Raw genomic sequence first — 20,418 nt, 5'->3', positions numbered from 1 at the left:
GGATAGATTCAATGAGGAACTGAAAGAAAAAAGACCACATTTGGCCAAAAAAAAAGTTCTTTTCCACCAGGACAATGCAAGGGTCCACACATGTGCAGTTTCCATGGCAAAAATCCATGAATTAGGTTACGAATTACTTCCTCATCCACCCTATTCTCCAGATTTAGCCCCCAGTGACTATTTCCTATTCCCAAACTTAAAGAAATGGCTCGGCGGAAAGAGATTTGACTCCAACGACGAAATCATCTCGATGACCTCGACAAATCATATTTTTCCGAAGGGATAAAAAAATTGGAGAAACGTTGGACTAAGTGTATAGAACTCAAAGGAGACTATGTTGAAAAATAAAATAACTTTTTATATAAAAACCTCTCTTTTATCCAAAAAGTCACGGACTTATTGACCCGCCCTGGTAACTATGCAATAACGAGGTTTAGGTGTATGGTTGATGCAGTTCTGAAAAGTTATTGAACTAATTAAAGTTTATTAATTAATTAGTTCATCTGCCTCAAACAATTTCCCCAATTCTTTTTTTACTTCCAGACAGTTGACTTCTTCAACTGTCCAGAAAAAAGACAAAAATGTTCCATTTGACAGAAACAACCATAATTCAACTATAAAGAACCTTAGAAGGAATGTTAATTCAGTTTCGATAAATTTCTCTTTTTTTTTTTTAATTTCCCGCTCATAAGGACTCTAGGCACCCTTGAAAATGAGCCAAATTAAACTTTTAAGGTCCAGAAAACCTTGTTTACAAACACAACCTTAAAAAGGCTTAGGGGGACGGTTGATACGGTTTTAAAAAGTGAACTAATTAATCTTCAAAGTGATTTTTCGTTTTTTTTTTTTAATTTCTCGTTCGTAAGGTTGCTAGGGAGCCTTGAAAATTAGTCAAAATCAATTTTTTGGTCCAAAAACCCCCATTACAGAAACAATGATTATTCTGGCATAAAGATCCTTAGAGGGATGATTGATAGGGTATAAAAATAGTTAATTTTGTGAGCGAAGACACCACTTTTCCGGCTTGTTTTTTTTTAAATATTCGCGCCAAAATTAGTTGTGTTTTGTCGCCGTTTTACCATCGCCGTTCTTGTCGGTTTGAATGCACCAATCAAGAATAATTAAGTTTTTTTTTGCATCATCACTTTAATTGTTTCTACGACTCATAATTGCCATATTTTATGCCTATAGATGATCGGAAATATTGCTATAATTATTTTATAACTGAGGGTCATTTCCAGTTAAAGTTGGGTTCTTTTAATCGGCTTTTTGATTTACTTAGGGCCGGTATTATAAAACTATTTTGACAGATTAACGAGAGAGCGTAAAGTTAACTTGTGGAATAACGTCACATGTCACAGTTAACTTTAAAATGTAGAAGGGTGGATGAAAGTTAACTTTATAAAAAAATCCTCATTTTTGACATATATTCTGTCAATAAGTTTGAATATAACCTAAAACTGAAGAAGCTTCTATTCCTCGACATATAGATGGCGGTAAAAAAACGAAATTATCTCCTCGAGACTACCGAACTGTCAAGCAGCTGATATGTCATATAAAATGCCGCCATTTTTCAAAGTTCTTTAACTTGTAGAGGCTTTCTTTCTAGAACCATATCTACGGTCAAGCCAAACTAAAATAAAAACACGAAAAATTCGTCTTTTGAAAAAGTTAAGATCGATCGGTTTGTAGGCAGATCGTTACAGCAAAAATTAAAAAATAAAATACTTAATAATAAAGTCTTTTATTCTGTAAACTTATTTGGTTATGGTTTAGCGGTGGCTGTTGACGCGGTGGGCCCCAATATGAATGATAGGTATACTGACCTAGCCAAAGGTAACCTCGGTGCGCCGGCCGAAGAAATAGTTCAACGACCAGAAGGGATTCCTCCTTCTTCAGAGAAGACCCGACAACTCGAAGAACGGTCAAAGACCCGCGGTAATGCGGTGCATACCGTGCCAGGACCGCAGTCAACCTAAGTTTAATCTTCAATTTCTCAGTATCATGATTCCATCGTTCAAATTTACCGCCAATGTGCAAAAGAATAAGGTTGAATCCACATTGATGCGTAATTACGGATCCGTTGGGAACACGTGATTGCTATCGGCCAATAAGAGACCCGAAAGGTTTCACGTACCAGAAGTTGGTTAATTCGAACTTCATTCCGTATTTTTGGTCCGTTGTACTATTTGTTTTTTACCAGGTTTTTTCTTACCAGTTGTTATTTTGTACTATTCTTTTTAGAATGTCGAGTTTGGGTTCGTCCCCGGGTCACATATCTTAAATATGACTATTGCGGCTTTTTAATTAAAAGTCAGTGCCAAAATTATTTGGGACACCAAGGTTTCCTAGTATATATGGAGGAGAACCAGGGTTTTACCTTCGAGCTTCGCGCCAATGAGGACAATATTTTTACATTTAGTGACCTCTATGAGATCCGAGAACCTCTTTACAATCAAGGCATAAAAATAGGTTGCATAAATAAGCAATTAGGGGAGGTCAAAATTGTAAACACCAAAAGCTCGAGTAAAAGTATAACGTCATTTTAGGGATACGCTTGTCTCTAGTGGATGGCACGGATAGGCTTGACAGCCTCACGTATCCGTAGTTACGTACCAATGTGGATTCAGGCTTAGGGTAAGTTCCGTAAGTTAACCGGTTCCTTCGGTGGTTACCGGTCCATAACCATACAATTTTTGAAATTTGGCTCGGTTACGAAACACGGTTCCTGAAAAATTGGTTGCAAATGTCAACCGAAACGACCGATCATTTTTTTCAGTACCTTCGGTTATTCCTACAGATGTCGTGGATTAAACGTATTTATATTCTGAATTTAATCTACGACATCCGGAAATCCTGTGTTTGTCGGTTATCTTATGAAGTTTTGGTTTGATTTTTACGTGGTTTTTTCCTGTTTATAAAATGTGATCATTTGATTGTTTCATTCAATTCATTGCATTCAATACACTTGACTTGATATAATGGAGCTTAGTATTTAAAGGTGCAAGCCCCCATTTTTGAAAAAACACTTACGTACAGGACCCATTTCTTCATCATCACTACTACTACAGCTTTCATCACCTTTAGGAGCAGGAGCGCAAATAAACCAGCAGCATTTGCATTCAGTATGAGTATTATAAATAATAATAGGTACCTATGACACAAGAATGGAACTTGTAACCTAACATCAACAAAGGAAAACAGGATCAATCACCAACAAGGAACCAGTGCGTTCCATTTCAAACCGATATTTTCAGGAACCGTAAAAATACCGCTTCTAACCGACGTTTATTTTGAAATTCAGTCAAATTTCAAATTTAAATCGCCCGCCAAGGCGCGAATACTTCTAGAATAAGAAATTCAAACTTACCGCCAAAACAGTAAATTTTTTTAGTGACGATCCATTTTTCCGCCAAATGGAGTTTAATGCGGCACAGAAGCGCCTGTTTGTAGGGACTAATTCCGCCACTTTCAGCTTTTAACTATTTCCTAGGGACGGGGTTGTATCACGCACTTAATAAATATACCTGGACTTCTAATTCATATTATGACCACTGGTGGCCCCCATTTTTATTCGTGGTTGTGTTTTTTTGATGTTGGTCATTCTGAACATTTTCAGTGTTGCCAACAAAAAATATATAAAATAACCTTAGACAAGAAAAGAGAGAGAGCCTTTCTTTCCTTGTCTAAGTAAATAACGGTAATGAAGTTGACGTTTGACGTGTGACCTGTCACAAACTAAATTAATTTTTTTTTCATTGACATTGTTTTTAAACCGTCATTGGGATTCTAAAATCACGACTCGACACGATCACTCCTCCTTATTTAATACGTGGATAATGTATCACCATCCTTATTTAAACGTAGTTTTTGGTGAGGATTCATTTATTTCATACATTTTAACGAAATTCTTAAAGAAGTTCAAGAAAAATCACAGAACTATCCTAAATTCTTAACTAAATGTAACTTTCTATTTTGTATTTGTGAACATAATCTCTCAAAAACTTCAATTGTTTTGTTTCCCTACAATTGGCACAACTGAAATTTGTCAGTGTGACCAACATCGAAAGGACACAATCACGCAAAATGGCGGCCCCCTAGTAGTGGTCATTGACTTTTCATTGAATTGGCAGTCCAGGTATATTTATTAAATTCGTGACTCAGCCCCATGAAACTTGATTTTCCAAAACGGAGTTTCGGACGGCGGCCATCTTAGTGTGACTTGACATGACTTGACTTGACGAAAATTTGACAGTAGTGACAGTTTTGACATTGACTTTTTTTGATTTTTAGGTTGGGGATGGGAAGGTAGGCCAAGAAAAATTTGCAGAAACCAATTAATGGCTGCCTATTTACCATAATTTCTATTTTCAAATTATATTCACAATTAAGGCAAAGAATTTGGAATGGGGTAAGTTTTCTACACATAGGGTTTCTTGGGCTAAATGAATGAAAAAAAACATAAGAGTTAAATTTACAGTAACAATCTTTCCAATAAATAGTTAAGAATGAGGTAACAAGCAAATTTCTCGCCAAATCACGTTAAATTCAAATTTCCCGCTTAACGAACCAGTATACAGGTTATGTCACATCATTACTTTTTTATGCAGGGTTGCCAACTGTAAAATCCCGTCCTTTTTTTTTTTGTCAAGAATCCGTCCCTGTACAAGTGAATTCTGCACTTTTCTTCCAAGTCACCTTTTCTCCGTGCACAATTAGTCATTAAGGCGCTCCGCCCCTGCCGCTCCGGAGCAACTCCGGGGCGACCCATCTGCTTTTGACCGCACCTAGGATCTCGACCGACGGATATTCCGCCCGCGGTAATAACAACATTTTGGCCGTGGCATATGTCAAAAAAACGTCGCAAAAAACGGGATCGTTTTAAATTCTTTATTTAGAGCTTTTTGAATTGTTGAAATCGGTTGATTCATTGTAGAGTTATGTTAATTTATTTGGAATTTTTGGTTTTTACTTGGACATAGTTTTTAAATCTAGTGTCATAACATGAAACTCGTACGCTCTCTGAAGACATTTAAATGACAATTCCAAATTTCAAAATGGCGGACGGACGCCATTTTGGGCGAGAAAAAAGTTGGGCTTGTGACACCTCGTATTAAAGATATTTCAATTCTCTATTTTAATCTTTATGAATTTTTAACATGTATTAACCCGTTAATGAGCTATGATGAATTTCGTTATATTTTTTAACGTAATTTTTCATATAACTGGTATAATCTTAAATCTCTCTTAAGACATTTCAAAATGGCGGATGGACGCCATTTTGGGGGAGCAAAAAAAGTTGGCCTTGTGGCACCTCGTTTTAAAGGTATTTTAATTCTTTATTTAAATCCTTTTGAATTTTTAAAATCTGTTAAGCCATTGCCAAGTTACGATAAATTTTACATGGAAATTCTTACCAGTGGTGCCAAGTCTTCTCTCTCTCTATTCTCATGTAGTACCCTCAGGGTGTATACTAGATAAAGGCAGATACTAGGAACATTAGGAGAGCAGAACGACGAAGAAGGATCGCCGCAACGAGTCGAGAGAAAAGTACTTTTATTGGGTACTTGCTGTGCAACACATGCGGGATGGGTTATATATTTAAGACGGTAAAGAAATAATGGAGGATAAACCTTACAGAATAGATACAACATTTTTGCATATTAACATAAAGGGGGCTTATGACACCCCGTTTTAAGCATAGGAACATTTCGAAAATTCGTCATAAATACTAAAAAAAATATAATTGTTTCTTACCTCGACTAATACTCCTTTAAAACCAAAAACACAATTTCGCGGATATCCCTAGTAATAAAACAACACTCAAACACATTTTTTCTAAAAGTTCACTCGAAAAAACGCGTTTTTTCCCGAAAAGCACATTTTCCACCCATAAAGAATACTCGCAGAACACAGACTATGCTCTTGGAGTAAAACAGGGGGGGTGAAAAGCAGGATCTTGCGCAACTACACCTGTTTTTCCCCGGATTTTGAATGGAACCGATGCGGGGGGTAAGGGAAGAAAGGGGGTGCATGTCAAAGTTTACCCACGTGGCAAGCGAGAGTTAATTTATCGTTATCCGCTATAGGGTGAAAGTGGATTTGGAAGGGGATTGGTTGTATTTTTTTCATTAAGGGTATCAAAAGCTTTAAATAAATAGGGAATTAATAAGGTGTTTTAGGGAGCATTATTCACAGTCTGGATACAATTGACTAAATGACTTATTAAAATGGTCTTTGTTTCATTAAAATATCTTCAATACTTGTAAAGATATGTCAGCTTATGTCAGGTTAAGTCATTCTTTTACCATCCCTGATGAAAACCTGGATAATTCGGTAAGACCTGGATGAAACGCTTTTGACCTAAAACAGCTTTTATAGCACAGCCTTTGGACAATAAAATGGTTTTTGTTTCATTTAAATATCTTCAATATTCTCGAAGATATTTCACTTTTTGTGAGGTTAAGTTGGTCCAGTATGAATCTTGATAAAAATTCGGTCTGCTACTAAAAACGGCCTTGACAAAAAATACTTAAAAAAAAATTAAACTAAATTAATACAAATTTCAATAATAAACCACAAAAAACGAAAAAATTAAAAGAAAAAAGTTCTAAAAACAGTGGGATTTGAACCTATACCAACCTGATTGTCCGATTGCAAAGCCTCAACCCCAAGGGCGTTGGTTCAAATCCTAGTGCACTTAATTTGTTTATTTTAATTTTTTTAGCTTTTTACGGTTTTTTATATAAAACTTAAACAAAAAGTCTTTACTTTAATAAAATAGCTTCAGTTAAAAGAGTTTCTTGTATTAGTTTTAGTATATTGAAAGGCCTCAGAAAAAGTGAAATAGCTGCAAAACTATTCAAGATATTCAAATTAAATAAAAACAACTTTATAGGGTAACTCTTGGGGAATAAAATGGTTTTTGTTTCATCTAAATATCTTTAATCGTTGTGGAGATATTTCATTTTGAAAAAATAAAAAGAAAAAAGTGTGAATAACAGTGGGATTCGAACCTCAACCAACCTGATTGCCCGATTGCAGAGCCTCAAGCCCAAGGGTCTAGGTTCAAATCCTACTTCATCGAACATTTTTTTATTTTTATTTTTTCGCTTTTTACATGAAACTTAATAAAATACCTTAAATTAGACATGTTTCTTGTATTATTTTTATATTGGAAGGTCTATAATACTCTCAAAAAAGTGATGGTGGAGGATGTTTTATCGCAAACCAGGAATTTCGGCGGTTAACAGCACTATAAAATAAAATAAACTCAACATAGAAACAACAACTTGACAAAAAGTTGACTTACATTAAACACGAGCCTGTTGGAAGCACACCACCCTGATAAAATCTGAAGGTCTTCAAGGATACAAGTCTTAATATAATCAGAATTTTTATGGCTCCCTAGTATGGTGGTATCGTTGATTGAGAAATTGTTTTCAACGATTGAAATAGAAAATTCAATTCAATCAAATTCTTCATTTGAAATTTTTCAACGATTGAAACCAATTTCTCAATCAACGGTGGTATCATCAGCAAACTGAACCACCTTGCCCTGCAGTTTCAATGAACTCAAGTCATCCACATACAGTAAAAATAACAGTGGTCCCAACACTGAACCCTGCATTTTAGGGATCTAGAAGCAGACAAACGCCCAGACACTGTAACCTTCTGAGTACGATTTGATAGATAGGACTCAAGCCATCGCAACGCTACGCCCCTAAAACCATATTTATCAAGCTTAGATAACAGTATTCCATGATCCACACAGTCAAATGCTTTGGATAGATCACAAAACACTGCCGCCGATGACTCTCCAGAATCCAAGGACACATAGACGCTCTCCAAAAAGCTAAAAACAGCATCATGAGTCCCTTTACCGGCTTGAAATCCAAACTGATTTGCAGACAAAATGCCATTATGATGTAAAAAGCAGAATTTTGCTTTTTGCAAGTTTTTCAACTATCTTAGAGAGGGTAGACAAAATAGAAATGGGACGGAAATTACAAGGCTGATCCAAATCTCCACCCTTATGAAGAGGGATAACCACTGCCTCCTTTAAACATGAAGGAAAAATGCCAATATGTAAAGAATTGTTTATGGCAGAAACTAAAGCATTTAAGGCTGAATTGAATTAGGGCAGGCAAAAAGAGTAAACCTCGAAGATATCCCATCAGCTCCAGATGATTTATGGTTTTTTAGGCGTTTGATTTAATTTTTTACAATGCCCAAGCGACACTTCTTGAAGATAGTGTAAGGGATCAATGTTACTACGAATGCCCTTGAGTAAGATATTAGGTATATCACAATAATAGTCGTTTAAAATGTCAGGTATTAACTCCGGTTCAGATACTTTTCTATGGCAATGTCTAAAATCATTAATAGTCGACCAATACTCTCTTTGCCTATTTGATGACATATTTAAGCGATCCCTATAATAAGTAGATTTTGCTGCTTTAATTGTCTTTCTGTACAGGCTACGGTATTTCTGATGATATACAAGGATATTTTCATTTGTGGTATATATGCACAATTTAGTCAAAAAACGGAGGTTTTTAGCTGAAATTCTAAGGCCTCTTGTAACCCATGGTTTTTGTTTCTTAGTTTTAAGCCTCATTTTAGGAAAGCACTGATTGATCTTATCACACAGAACTTGAAAAAATAAAAAAAATAAAGTAAGTGGGCCGTTTCAAGTGCATTCCAATTTATATATATGAGCTCGATTACCGAGTAAAAAAATAATTACATTATAAAAGATAAATCTAAACGAAAGATAAAGCTACAGTCTTTGGTGAGTTTTACTATGGCTAAACAATCGAGTGTAAATCTATGCAAATCCGGTCACAAACATCACACGGAAATTCCTGCAGAGTCGGTCTTTGAGTTCTTCTAGTCGATTGAGGAGCAACGGACGTCGCTCTTCTCCATTGGGCACGATTGTTGACTATCTCTTCCCAGTTGTTTTCAATTCCCAATAGCTTTAAATCATCGTGGACGACATCTTTGAAGCGTTTGTATTTGCCTCCCGGCCTCCTTGCACCTTCTGTTAGTTCTCCATACAAAAGAGATTTTGGTAAGCGCCGTTCGTCTATTCTGTATACATGACCCAGCCATCTCATTCTTGCCCTTCGTACCATAGTGTCAATATTTATACAGTTTGATCTTTACAGAACCACATTATTAGAAACTTTATGAAACCATCTGATTCTCATCATTTGTCGCAGTTGCCGTTGCTGAAATTGTTCAAGAGCCTTTATATGTCGTCTGTATGGGATCCATGATTCGCAGCCATATAATAGCGTTGGTACAATTGTTGCTCTATATACTGCCGTTTTCGTTTTAAGACTCAGATTATGATTGTAAAACACTCGATCCTTAAGACTCCAATACGCTTTTGATGCAGAGCTAATTGTGTTTGCTATTTCGTCGTCTATGTTTAGTTTTGTACTAAATACGCTACCTAGGTAGTTGAAGCGTTCAACTTGCTCCAAAGTCTCGCCATTGACCTGTATGAGCTGAGGATTATCTGATGCAGGAGTTATAAGAAGCTTGGTTTTTGACGTGTTTAGTTTTAGACCTAAGGCTTGGTAAGCCCAGGCATAAGATATGGATATATATAGCTTGATATGCATTCCAATTTACCAAAGCTGTAGCAGCAGAAAAAGCATTGAAATTTCTCCTGCTGAAAATTCTTCCCATATAATGAGATGAAGATGATACAGTACTATATGGCTTTTTAGCAAGAATAGCTTCATGGTCGGAAATACCAGATGGGAGTACTGTGCATAAAACGTCATCAAAATTTGTACAGAAATAGTCAATTGTAGTTGCAGATGAAGAAGTTATTCGTGTGGGAGAAGGAACGTGCATTTTCAAGTCGTAAGAATTTAAAATACTTAAAAGAGAAGTACGTGGCAAGGTTTCATCAGTGTAGTTGATATTAAAATCACCAACCAATATAACCTTAGAGTGTAGGGACAACTGGGATAAAAGAGAATCAAGTTTGTCCAGAAACATAGCAATATCTCCTGTAGGTGGCCTATAAACACGAAGAATATATAAATTAAAACGCTTACAAAAAGAAAGAGAGAATTCAAAAACATTCTCTAACAGAAGATTATCATACTTATCAATATTACAAAAAATCGTTTCAATTTTTTGCCTAGCCAAGATCATGGTTCCTCCATGCATAGATTGTTGACGACAAAAATTTGATATAGGAACATAATCAGATATTAAAAAACATTCACTAGGCCTCAACCAGTGCTCAGTCAGAAGTACAATATCAGGAAAATTACATGTGTCCAGCAAAAGATGAAGCTCATCCATCTTGTATCTTAGGGATTGTATATTAAGAATAAAGATACTTAAACTTAGAAGAGCTAATTTCAATCTTACTAGTAGAATATGAACATGTCTATAAAAAAGAAGAATTCAATTCACGATCAGTAATCAGTTCCGACTCATTAATGTGATGATTTAAAGACAATTTATTCGATGAAGTAAATTTTAAAATTATGTGCATGTAATAATGATGCCAAGTCTGAACCAAAGTTACTGGCGTGATTAGACTCTAAAATCCCATACAGATTAATATTATTTGCATGAGAAGTACGATAAAGGGCCTTATTACTATTATAGATAACATTATGGTTTAAATAAGTATAAGGGCTTGTCATCACTAAAGTGTTTGTATCAACATGATTTTGAATTAAATTTTTTAAAACATCAGATAAAGAACAAATTCCATTTAACATTACTATTAAAAAATCTTCTTTCGTAAAGTCCTTAACTAAATTTGATGCTGTCCTAATCACTTCACTGCTTGAACTGCCCGGCTTCAGGAAACACTGGACCTTGTAGTAAGCTTCAAACTTTAAACGTAAATGTTTTAGGAACACTCTGCTACAATTTCCACCAACAAAGAGAAGCCGAGGTCGACTATCGTCAGGTGTATTTGGCCTAGTTGGTAGCTGTGTTAGAGAATTAATAACAACAGATTTAGATATCTGTAACTGTTCCTTCAATGCACAAATGTCGGAATAACAGGTATCTTTTTCAACCTCCAACACCTTTACGGAGTCTAACATCTTCTTATTTAAGTTAGTTAAGTCGTTTACGTCTTTTTGTAGCAAGTTTATTTCAGTCTTATAGGTTGAAGACTCATTTTCTAGTGTTTTTATCGTTACTATTAAATTGTTATTTAGGATATTTAGCTCGCTAATTTGTGAATTGAACTTAAGAAATAACAATAATAAAATATTGAAGATATTTAAATGAAATAAAAAACACTATTAACCACTACAATTCCCTCAAATTTCCGAACCATTTTATCCAGAAGTTTCCAAGTTATAAAGGCTTCTAAAACACTTTATAACACAACTCACTATCCTTATCACTATGAAGAAACCTACCTGAATCCTCAAGAAGCTTGGATAAATAAATAAAAGTATGTATATAAAAGAAATCCTAAACTTTTAATACAGATATACAATAAAATAAATAAATAAACACCTAATTAACTTTCGGCTTGGCCAATTTCATGCTGTCATCGAAATACTGGTTCGGATGATTAATGGTATTGGAAGGCTGGGCCCCAGCGTGAGTATGTTCAAAGTATTTGGTACAAGCCAACTGATAATGACCCCCAGTTGATAAAGACATAATTTCATTAACCGCTAAAATAAAGGTCATTTATACCCGACATTGAAAACATTTCTAACTCACCGTCAGCACTCAATCCATACTCCACCAATTTGGATTTTAAAAGCGAGGCCTCGAAATGCTTAAAAGGACAACCGTGGGACTCTCCGGGGCCCACATTACCCATAATGATCTTCATGCAATTATATGGAGAATAATCCACCATTCGACCCACTTTGCCCCACTGATGGTTGAAGTTGTACAAATAACTTTTGTTAAATTTGTCATTATCCATGATACGAGTGAACTCTTCTCGCCAAAACTCTAGGAACAACTCATAACTGAGGCCTATAGCTTTCAAAAATAGCCCGTAAATTAATCTGCCGTTGTGTTTCAAGTGATGGTTGGCCCTTAGGGCTTCATGCAAGTGTTTCATGCACAATGGATAATGGGTTCTTGCATAATGATCTAAGTCGGCTGGATTAACACCCTCCTGAAATATATCAATCAATGAATTGATGTGTTTTGTGAATGATATTGGTGCCTGTTTTGAGAACAGTGACTTCCTTTTATTTGCTGATGATTTGAAGTTTTTTAGAGAGATTTTATCAATACTTGATCAGATTTTGTTGCAAAGTGATTTGGATAGATTGAATGAGTGGTGTGTTAACAACAATTTGTTTTTGAATGTAAGCAAATGCAATTATATAAGTTTTCTCAAGCGTACTAAAAAGGTTGTCACTTCATATAGCATTCAAGGAAGTACACTTCAATATTGCAGCATAGTTAAAGATCTTGGTATCTCGTTTGATGTTCATTTAAACTTTAATGCACACATAAACAATATTGTTCTCAAATCCTCTAAGAATCTGGGTTTTGTACTAAGGAACTGTAAAGAATTTTCTATAGAGACCTGTAAGAGGTTATACATGTCATTGGTTGTTTCATTGCTGGAATATGGCTCAGTGATATGGTCGCCCTTTTACATGAATAATTGCTTGTCCTTGGAAAGAGTTCAGAACAAATTTATTAGGTTTTGTCTCTATAAACTTCGAATAAGAATTCCGGATGATCATGTTTATGATATTGTTTTAGAAATGCTTGATATGAAGACATTGAGACAAAGATGGATATATGCAGATTTAATTTTTTTGTATAAATTATTGAATGGTCAGATAATTTGTCCAGAACTTCTGATGACAATACAATTTAATATTCCATCTAGGAATTTAAGGCAGTTTAATCGTGTCTTTTCATTACCATTTCATAGCGCCAATTATGCATTACATGCTCCTATTGAAAGAACTCTAAGAATTGTCAATACTAGGGAGGTTGAAATTTTGGGCATTTCCTTATCTAGATTTAAGAGTCAAATAAGAGAAATTGTTTAATTTTTTTTTTTTTTTAAAGCAATACTGAAAATTATACTTTAGTAGGGTATGTTTTTAGTATTTTTAGAATTCTGTTATATTGATTTAAGTTATAAAACTATTTTCGGTATTTTACATTTATAAGTAGGCTTTATTACTGCTTAATAGTTAGTATTTTACTGTTAAGTATGGTTTGGTTCAATTGATTTTGTATTTAATTTACTGTTGTAATGGGGTTGATCCCGTAAAATAAATAAATAAATAAAAATAAATAAATTGTTCAAAATAGGGTGGATTTTATTTACCTTGTTAGCCCCCAGTGTATAACTTTTTCCAGTGTAAGAAAGGTGCAAGTTGCACAACAAATCTCCCAAGCGGTCATCGTCGATTAGTGGCAATTTATGATAAAAACTGTTTAAACTCTCACTTAAGGCACTTCGAAACTTTGATAAAAGACATACCACTAGGTCCTTCATAGGCACATAAGCATACCTAAAAACCCCTTAAAATTATTATAATTGTCTGTATTATAACCTAAACGCTCCTACCCATCTTTTAAATAAACCTTTCGATTGCTCACTAGTGGTAAGACTTCTAGGAAAGGCACTTTATAAAAATCGCTAGTGGTAACCCCCTCAGCAGACATGCCTATAGTGGATACAGTAAGCTCTTCTTGCAATTCTGACTTTTCTTGCAGTGAAATTGGTGTATAGTTCAAGTTATTATTGTTCAAGAACTTAAGAATGGCTGTAAATAATATTTAAGTATATCAATTGGTTTACAAGCTAAACTTGCCTTGTGAATTTTGAGCACTAAATTTGGTCCTGAACCATTCCAGCTCCCTAGTTAAGAACCACCTCCTCAAATCCTCACTGCGACAATAAGCCAGCTTCAATATATAATGGGAAATATGGTCGGCTCTCCTCGCCTGTATGTCCAGCTCAGACTGACCATTGATACCATTCATCAGCCGAACATACTTTTTCAGGTTATTCTTGACCAAGTCCTCCCTGACGCAATGCTTCCATTCGTCAGAGAGCATTTTAAAGCCCTTCAGGGTGGCTTGCTCTAAGATTCTAAGCATATGCACTCGGTCTATGGCAAGCTCTTCGAATTCGGTCAAATTTATTGTTTCTAATGGGAAAACTTTGTAGAAAGTTACGTCGTGGTTGTACAGTTCCGAATGGGGGCTCACCACGACCGTGTGGGCCCTCCTACGTCTCGCGGTCGTATCCATGGAAGTTTTTCAATCGAAAAATACTATTAAAATCATAACAAATAATTCCCGCCAATAATGTAATCAAAATTGAAAATTTGAGGTTAGGGGAATCTTTGACTTATGACAGTGACGTATCGCAGATATTTTGACAGCGACATATTAAAGGTGAGTTCGCATGGGGACACAATGGGAGTAAAATATTTAAATGCGTTGTTGCTTGATTTAGAGGCTATTGGAAAACAGTTTGGCATTATTCGAAAAAAAAATTATTAATAATAGAGACACCAAAAATGTCAAATCTTCATGGCATCGTGGCAACCTGTAATATCACATCTTTGTTTTTTCTCTTCTGAAAATGTGGGTTTGGCAAGTTTGACAGTACTCTGGAAGTCTAGCGGAGAGTGAAAACTGATCACGTGGCAATTTGAAAGTGATTCTTCTTCATCCCTCTCGCCCAAACAAAACAATATGTCAATGACATATTCAAAACAAAACAATATGTCAATGACATATTGTTTTGTTTTGACAGTGTCGTATAATTAATGACACTGTCAAAATCCGCGGAAACTTTTAAAACACTCAAAGGCAATGTCTTACTTTCCATGTTTCAATGATGGCAAGAGAACCATCGATTTCATTTTAGTGTACAAATCGTCCGCACTAAATTCAGAAATTATCACAAAACATCATGAGAATTTTCTGAAAACTTTGGAAACCTTGGGGGTGGAGTTCGAAGCAGCCGAATTCTCCGTGAGTCTTAAAGCCAAACTAACTGGATAACTTAACCAGCTCCTCTTCCAGGTAAATCCAGACGTAATCTTTATAAAAGTCCACCTTACGGACGAATGTATCAGCACGTTCGCTCCACTGTTCGACATTGATTTGGCTTACAACAGCTTCGCCTACAGACCGTACGTCCCACCACCAAAAAAATGGCTTTCTACAGCCTTGACCAGACCTAATCCCAATGATCCAGATTATGCCAGGGCCCCGTAAGTAAGACTTACTAAAAATGAATGTGTTTCTATTGGAAATCCCCTCCTTATAGGGAGACTTTTAGCGGTGAAATCCCCAAATCTCCCACTTCCGGGGAGCGTATAATGATCGTCAAGGAATTGCTTAACCGATGCGTGTGGGGCGAACGCAGAGGCAACTACGGCATCGAGAGGTTACGGTTTTTTTAATAAAAAAATCAAGAAAATCGTGTTTTTTTTTTAAATTTCAGGCTGATTAAAGCCGGGGTGTTTATAGATGCTTTTCCTTTGCACGATGGCGACTTTAAGTGGACAGACTCTGGCCCGTTAAACGACCGCCAGGTATTAACGTGTGGCACCATCTATTGGATATAAAGATATTATTATGCGCAGAGGTCGTATAGAGCCAATAATTTATGATCTTTTTAAACCTCCGTGGTCCAGTGAGACATTTTGGCGCAAATTTCAAACTCATTGGTCAAAACTATTTTTAGATCTTGGCCCGTTATTGGGGTTCAGCACAAAACTGGACCAAAGCCCAACCCTTAACCCTGGTTGAAAAGTATTTCGGAACGGAATTCGCCCTCTATTTCGCCTGGTTGGGGATGTACATATCCGCCCTCATACCAGCGTCGTTCCTATCTGTTTTCGTAATTCTTTATGGGGTGTTAACGATGTTCACCGAGTTAAACAATCAAGGGTATGTATGGCGTTGCCGTGCCATTGCGTTTATGGGTTAAATTTTTAGGAATAACATCTGCAAAAGTGATATTATCATGTGCCCACGTTGCCATTTTAAGGAGTGCCCCATGGAGTTGCTGAGTAATTCCTGCTACATCGCAAAGGCGACTTATTTGTTTGATAACTGGGTGACCGTCCTGTTTGCTGGGATTATGTCTCTATGGTGTAAGTACTACTTACGTTTTAATTGAATATGAAGATTTTTTAACAACTCTTTTAGCCACGATTTTCATTGAGTTCTGGCAACGCGAGGAGGCCGTTTTGGGGTTGAAGTGGAACTTGAGATCCCTAGAGACGGCCGTAACCTTGAGGTTAGTTCACAAATTCTTGGATGATATTAATTTATAGTGAGCGAATTTAGGCCCCAATTTTTAGAAAAGGCTACCAAAATGAAGTATTCACCCGTAACGGAACGGATGGAGCCCTACATTCCTAAGAAAAAGTTGGCTGTCAGATATATGTTGACGTTTGTTTCCCTGTTTTTACTGGTCGGTAAAACTAACCTTAAGGAACGTCTATCATGTGTCATGGCTTGGATCCGTGACCTCACTGTCTTATTTTTCGTTCAGAGATGTCACCACAATTGACATTTATATCCGTGTGACGCACGAACTTAATAAATACACCCTGACCACTACTAAGTGGCCGCCATTTTGCGTGATTCTGTCCTTTCGATGTTGGTCACTCTGAAAAATTTCAGTGGTGCCAATTGTAGGAAACAAAACTGAAGTTAAAGTCATATGGTTTAATTTTAATTTTAATAAAATTATAAAAACAAAAATTAATAATTTAATAGAAAGAGCAGCTCTATAGCTCAATATTTTAAGTTACTCAACTGGAATAAACAGGGAAGAGGAATAGAAAAAAATGGTACAGATGTTTCAAAATTTCTATTTACTGGCAACTAGTTTCCCGGCCTACTATACTCCTTTGAGGAAAGAGGAAAGCTTTCCAGCATATGGACAGTATCCTCCTGCAAAGTCATATTATATGAATTAAAGGCATTTTAAAATTAAGGTACCTTCACTAATTTTTAAACTACGTTTTTTATGTAATATGATTTCCTTATTTATGAGTGAAGAAAGTTCTCCAACACTGTACGATAGATGACAGATCACATGTCAAACGTCAGCGTCGTAAACTCCATTACTTTTATTTAATGTATCTTTTGTTGGTGACACTGCAAATGTTCAGGGTTACCAACATCAAAAGGACACAACCACTATAAAAATGGCGGCCACCAGGCAGCAGCCCTTTTCATTCATGGTGGCCATTTGCATTAGCAGCCCAGGTATATTTATCAGTTCTTGATGTGACGTCACGTTCAACTTGATATCGCAAAATTGTTACATAGGATTTTCTTTGTCAGCCCTAATTATTATCGCTAACATACACTTAACTGTCTCTGACAGCTGTTAAATAAATTCAAATCCAGTCACGCCATATTACACATCATGAAAGTGAGGTTAAGCTCCGTTTACTCGTTGTTAACCTTTAATGCTCAACTTAAAACGTTCGTTAAATAACTTTTAGCTGTTGATAATGCTGGCGGCCACGTTCGGAGTGATGATTTACCGGCTAACGGTGAACGTGGTGCTAATGAAAACCCACGAACTGGAAGTGCTGAACAACAAATACAAAACGATGGTGGCGTCCATTACCGGAGCCGTCATATCTGGCGTTTTCATTTTTATTTTTAAATGGGTGCACGATTCCCCGTTTACCAACGAAACAAATATATTAATGTTAGTGGTTTTAAGGTTTACGAGAAAATCGCTATAGGACTGACGGACATGGAACACCACCGCTCGCATCACGCCTACAATAACGCGTACATTTTCAAAAGTTACGCGATGGCGTTCGCCAATAACTACGCGGCCTTATTTTATATCGCTTTTTTTAAGGTAGGCGGTACTGTTGTCACTGTCAATGACAATCGTAGTAGTTAGTTCCTTTGCGCCAACTAGAGGGCCGCACTTTCGAATTGACTTTTTTAATCTCATTCAAGGGTAAATTTTATACTCATCCGGGCGACCTGGAGAATTTCAAGTTCGTTGGGGGGATCAATACCGATCAGTGCGATCCCTCGGGATGCGTAGTGGACCTGGCGATCCTTCTTATCATCATTATGGTGATGAAAGCGCTTGTGAGCAACGTTTGCCAGGTCGTACTTCCGTAAGATTTCGCTCCATGGTTTTCGAATTGTTTTTACTCGGTAATTTTTATGTAGTAAACTGGTGAAGTTTTTCAAATTTACTGAGAAACGAGTGGCATCCGAAGCGGAGATCCCCCAGTGGGAGAACGAGTATCTTCTGCCGGAAACTGAAGACTTTTTTATCGTCGGAGAGTATATGGACATGGGTACGAAACCGTTGCCGGGTTTTTTGTCTGTTTTTTTCACCAAACTATCTTGCTAATTTAAGTGATCCAGTATGGATTCGTTAACTTTTTCGTCATGGGGTTTCCTTTGGCACCATTGCTCGCATTACTCAACAATTTGGGGGAGATTAGGGTGGACGCGAGTAAAGTCACCAAGAGTTACAGACGACCAGTTCCAGTTAAAAGCACTGGATTAGGTGAGACTAGGGTCCTCTGGAGCCTTTTGAGGAAGTTTTAGTGAGGATTAACTTTCAGGTGCTTGGTTGGGAATCCTAACTGCCACCACCTACATTGGCGTCGTCACTAATGTAAGTACTTCTATTATATAAATTCTGTTGTAAACCATTAGGCAATGTTCTGTAGGCGCTCGTAATAGCCTTCACAAGTAACTTCATGGACAACGCCATCTTTACGATCCTTCACGGATCTCTGTCACCAGGGCTATTGAATATGACTTTGTCAGGTATATGACCCCTAGACTGGCTGGAACTTTATTAATCTATTTTATTTCCAGTCTATGACATGAAAGACTTTCATTTGACCCGCTCTTCCACAGAAGGGGACATTAAACAATGTTATTATCAAGGCAAACGCTACCCACCGGATCATCCCAAGAGGTATCAGAGGCGCGACCATTACTGGCGCGATCTAGCGATCAAGTTTGCTTGTGTGGTAATTTTCGAGGTTATAAACCGGTTCAAGCCCAATTTATAACCTCAAAAATGACAGGTTTTTGAAATGTTTTAGCACATAGTGGTTATAGTAAAAGGAGTTGTGGCCTACGCTATACCGGACGTGCCGTTTTCCGTGAGGCAACAGGTGATGCACGACGAACAGCAAAAGAAAAAGGCGCGAATAAGGGATTTGAATCAGCAGTACATGAAACGCAGGCGAGCCTCCATGGAAAACGACGAACAGCGTAGAAAAAGTGTTTTTAATGATGCCTCTAACAATTAAAAGACTCATGTTTAAGTGTTTTACCGATAAGGGTTTAAATAAATATTTTTCAGTCTTTAGAACACTTGAGTTGAGTTTGCATTAGAACATATTACTCCAACCACTGCTGCACTTTTTAATTACTTATTAATTCGAGATTACCTTAGGAATGTTTGGTACCAACATCTTGTCGGACTTGCATTGTCTTATTTATTTAATGTAACACGACGTTTCGGTTGGTAAGTATCTCCAACCGTTCAAGTGTAACCTGACAGCAAACTACTATTTTATAGGCTTATATACTAGATGTGTGCAGCGATGTGGAAGGTGAGAGGATACGCCTCTCTCTAGATCCTACACTGTCCTGAGAGTAGAGGCTTCCAGATGTTGGGTACATCGACGCTTGGCTGCCTGAAGATCCCCAGATTCTGTGAAATGAAAACTGCCTCTACGAACTTCCTCTTCCGCCAGTGCTGTTCCTTGTGCAGAATCTTGGCTTCTGACCAAGGGATATTGTGTCCATTATGCCACGCGTGCTCTGCTATTCCGGATTTGGAAACCTCTCCTCTTTGGGTACAGCTGCGATGTTCCTTCGCTCTGACTTCTAGGGGGCGCTTCGCTTCACCTATGTATGAGTCACCGCACTCACATGGGATCTGGTAGACTCAATTTTTGGTATCCAACAGGCCATCTGGTTTGGTCTTTGATACCACGCTTCTGATAGTGGTGCTAGATCTAAAGGCAGTTCTAATATTGTACTTGCTGGCAATGCGTTGGATTTGTTCCGATGTACCCCTAATGTAAGGTATGGGTAGAAGTCGGGTTGTCGTGGTGGCTTCGTCTCTGATTTGATTTGGACGCGTCCTTTGGATGGTCCTACTTATTAGCTTCTTTGGATATCCATTCTGTTGTAGGTCTTTGTAGATGGTATCCACTTCACTCTTGAGATCCTCGTCGCTTCTACAGATGGTTCGAGCTCTATTATAGAGGGATCTTATGATGCCTACTTTGGTGGTTGCAGGATGGTTGGACTCATAGTGAAGATACTGGCCCGTGTGTGTTGGTTTTTTTTTTACTTACTAGCATCATGACTGACTATGCAAAGAAATTGAATTATAATGCTCTGTAGAACGTTTTAAAAAACTCTTTTAGA

General features: G+C 37.0%; 2 protein-coding genes across 2 annotated transcripts; one reads left to right on the top strand and one right to left on the bottom strand.

Annotated features, from left to right (window-relative positions):
- Positions 1–11,461: 11,461 nt before the first annotated feature.
- LOC126741417 (DNA primase large subunit) lies at positions 11,462–14,340 on the bottom strand. The gene is made up of 5 exons (XM_050447821.1): positions 13,812–14,340; positions 13,565–13,763; positions 13,322–13,508; positions 11,731–12,139; positions 11,462–11,681 (listed from the first exon to the last, which is right to left on the bottom strand). The coding sequence occupies exons 1-5, from the start codon at positions 14,251–14,253 to the stop codon at positions 11,518–11,520; spliced, it is 1,401 nt and encodes a 466-aa protein (XP_050303778.1). The 5' UTR covers positions 14,254–14,340; the 3' UTR covers positions 11,462–11,517.
- Positions 14,341–14,757: 417 nt separating this feature from the next.
- Positions 14,758–19,348, top strand: LOC126741416 (anoctamin-3-like). The gene is made up of 17 exons (XM_050447820.1): positions 14,758–14,985; positions 15,037–15,227; positions 15,284–15,403; positions 15,461–15,551; positions 15,704–15,909; positions 15,958–16,115; positions 16,171–16,261; positions 16,312–16,438; positions 17,484–17,654; positions 17,711–17,854; positions 17,959–18,125; positions 18,181–18,311; positions 18,374–18,526; positions 18,585–18,637; positions 18,693–18,792; positions 18,844–19,013; positions 19,077–19,348. The coding sequence occupies exons 1-17, from the start codon at positions 14,824–14,826 to the stop codon at positions 19,284–19,286; spliced, it is 2,445 nt and encodes an 814-aa protein (XP_050303777.1). The 5' UTR covers positions 14,758–14,823; the 3' UTR covers positions 19,287–19,348.
- Positions 19,349–20,418: the final 1,070 nt, after the last annotated feature.

This window comes from Anthonomus grandis, chromosome 10 (assembly GCF_022605725.1).
Source record: "Anthonomus grandis grandis chromosome 10, icAntGran1.3, whole genome shotgun sequence".
Classification (NCBI taxonomy): Eukaryota; Metazoa; Arthropoda; class Insecta; order Coleoptera; family Curculionidae; genus Anthonomus; species Anthonomus grandis.
This window is presented reverse-complemented; position numbering and strand designations above follow the sequence as displayed.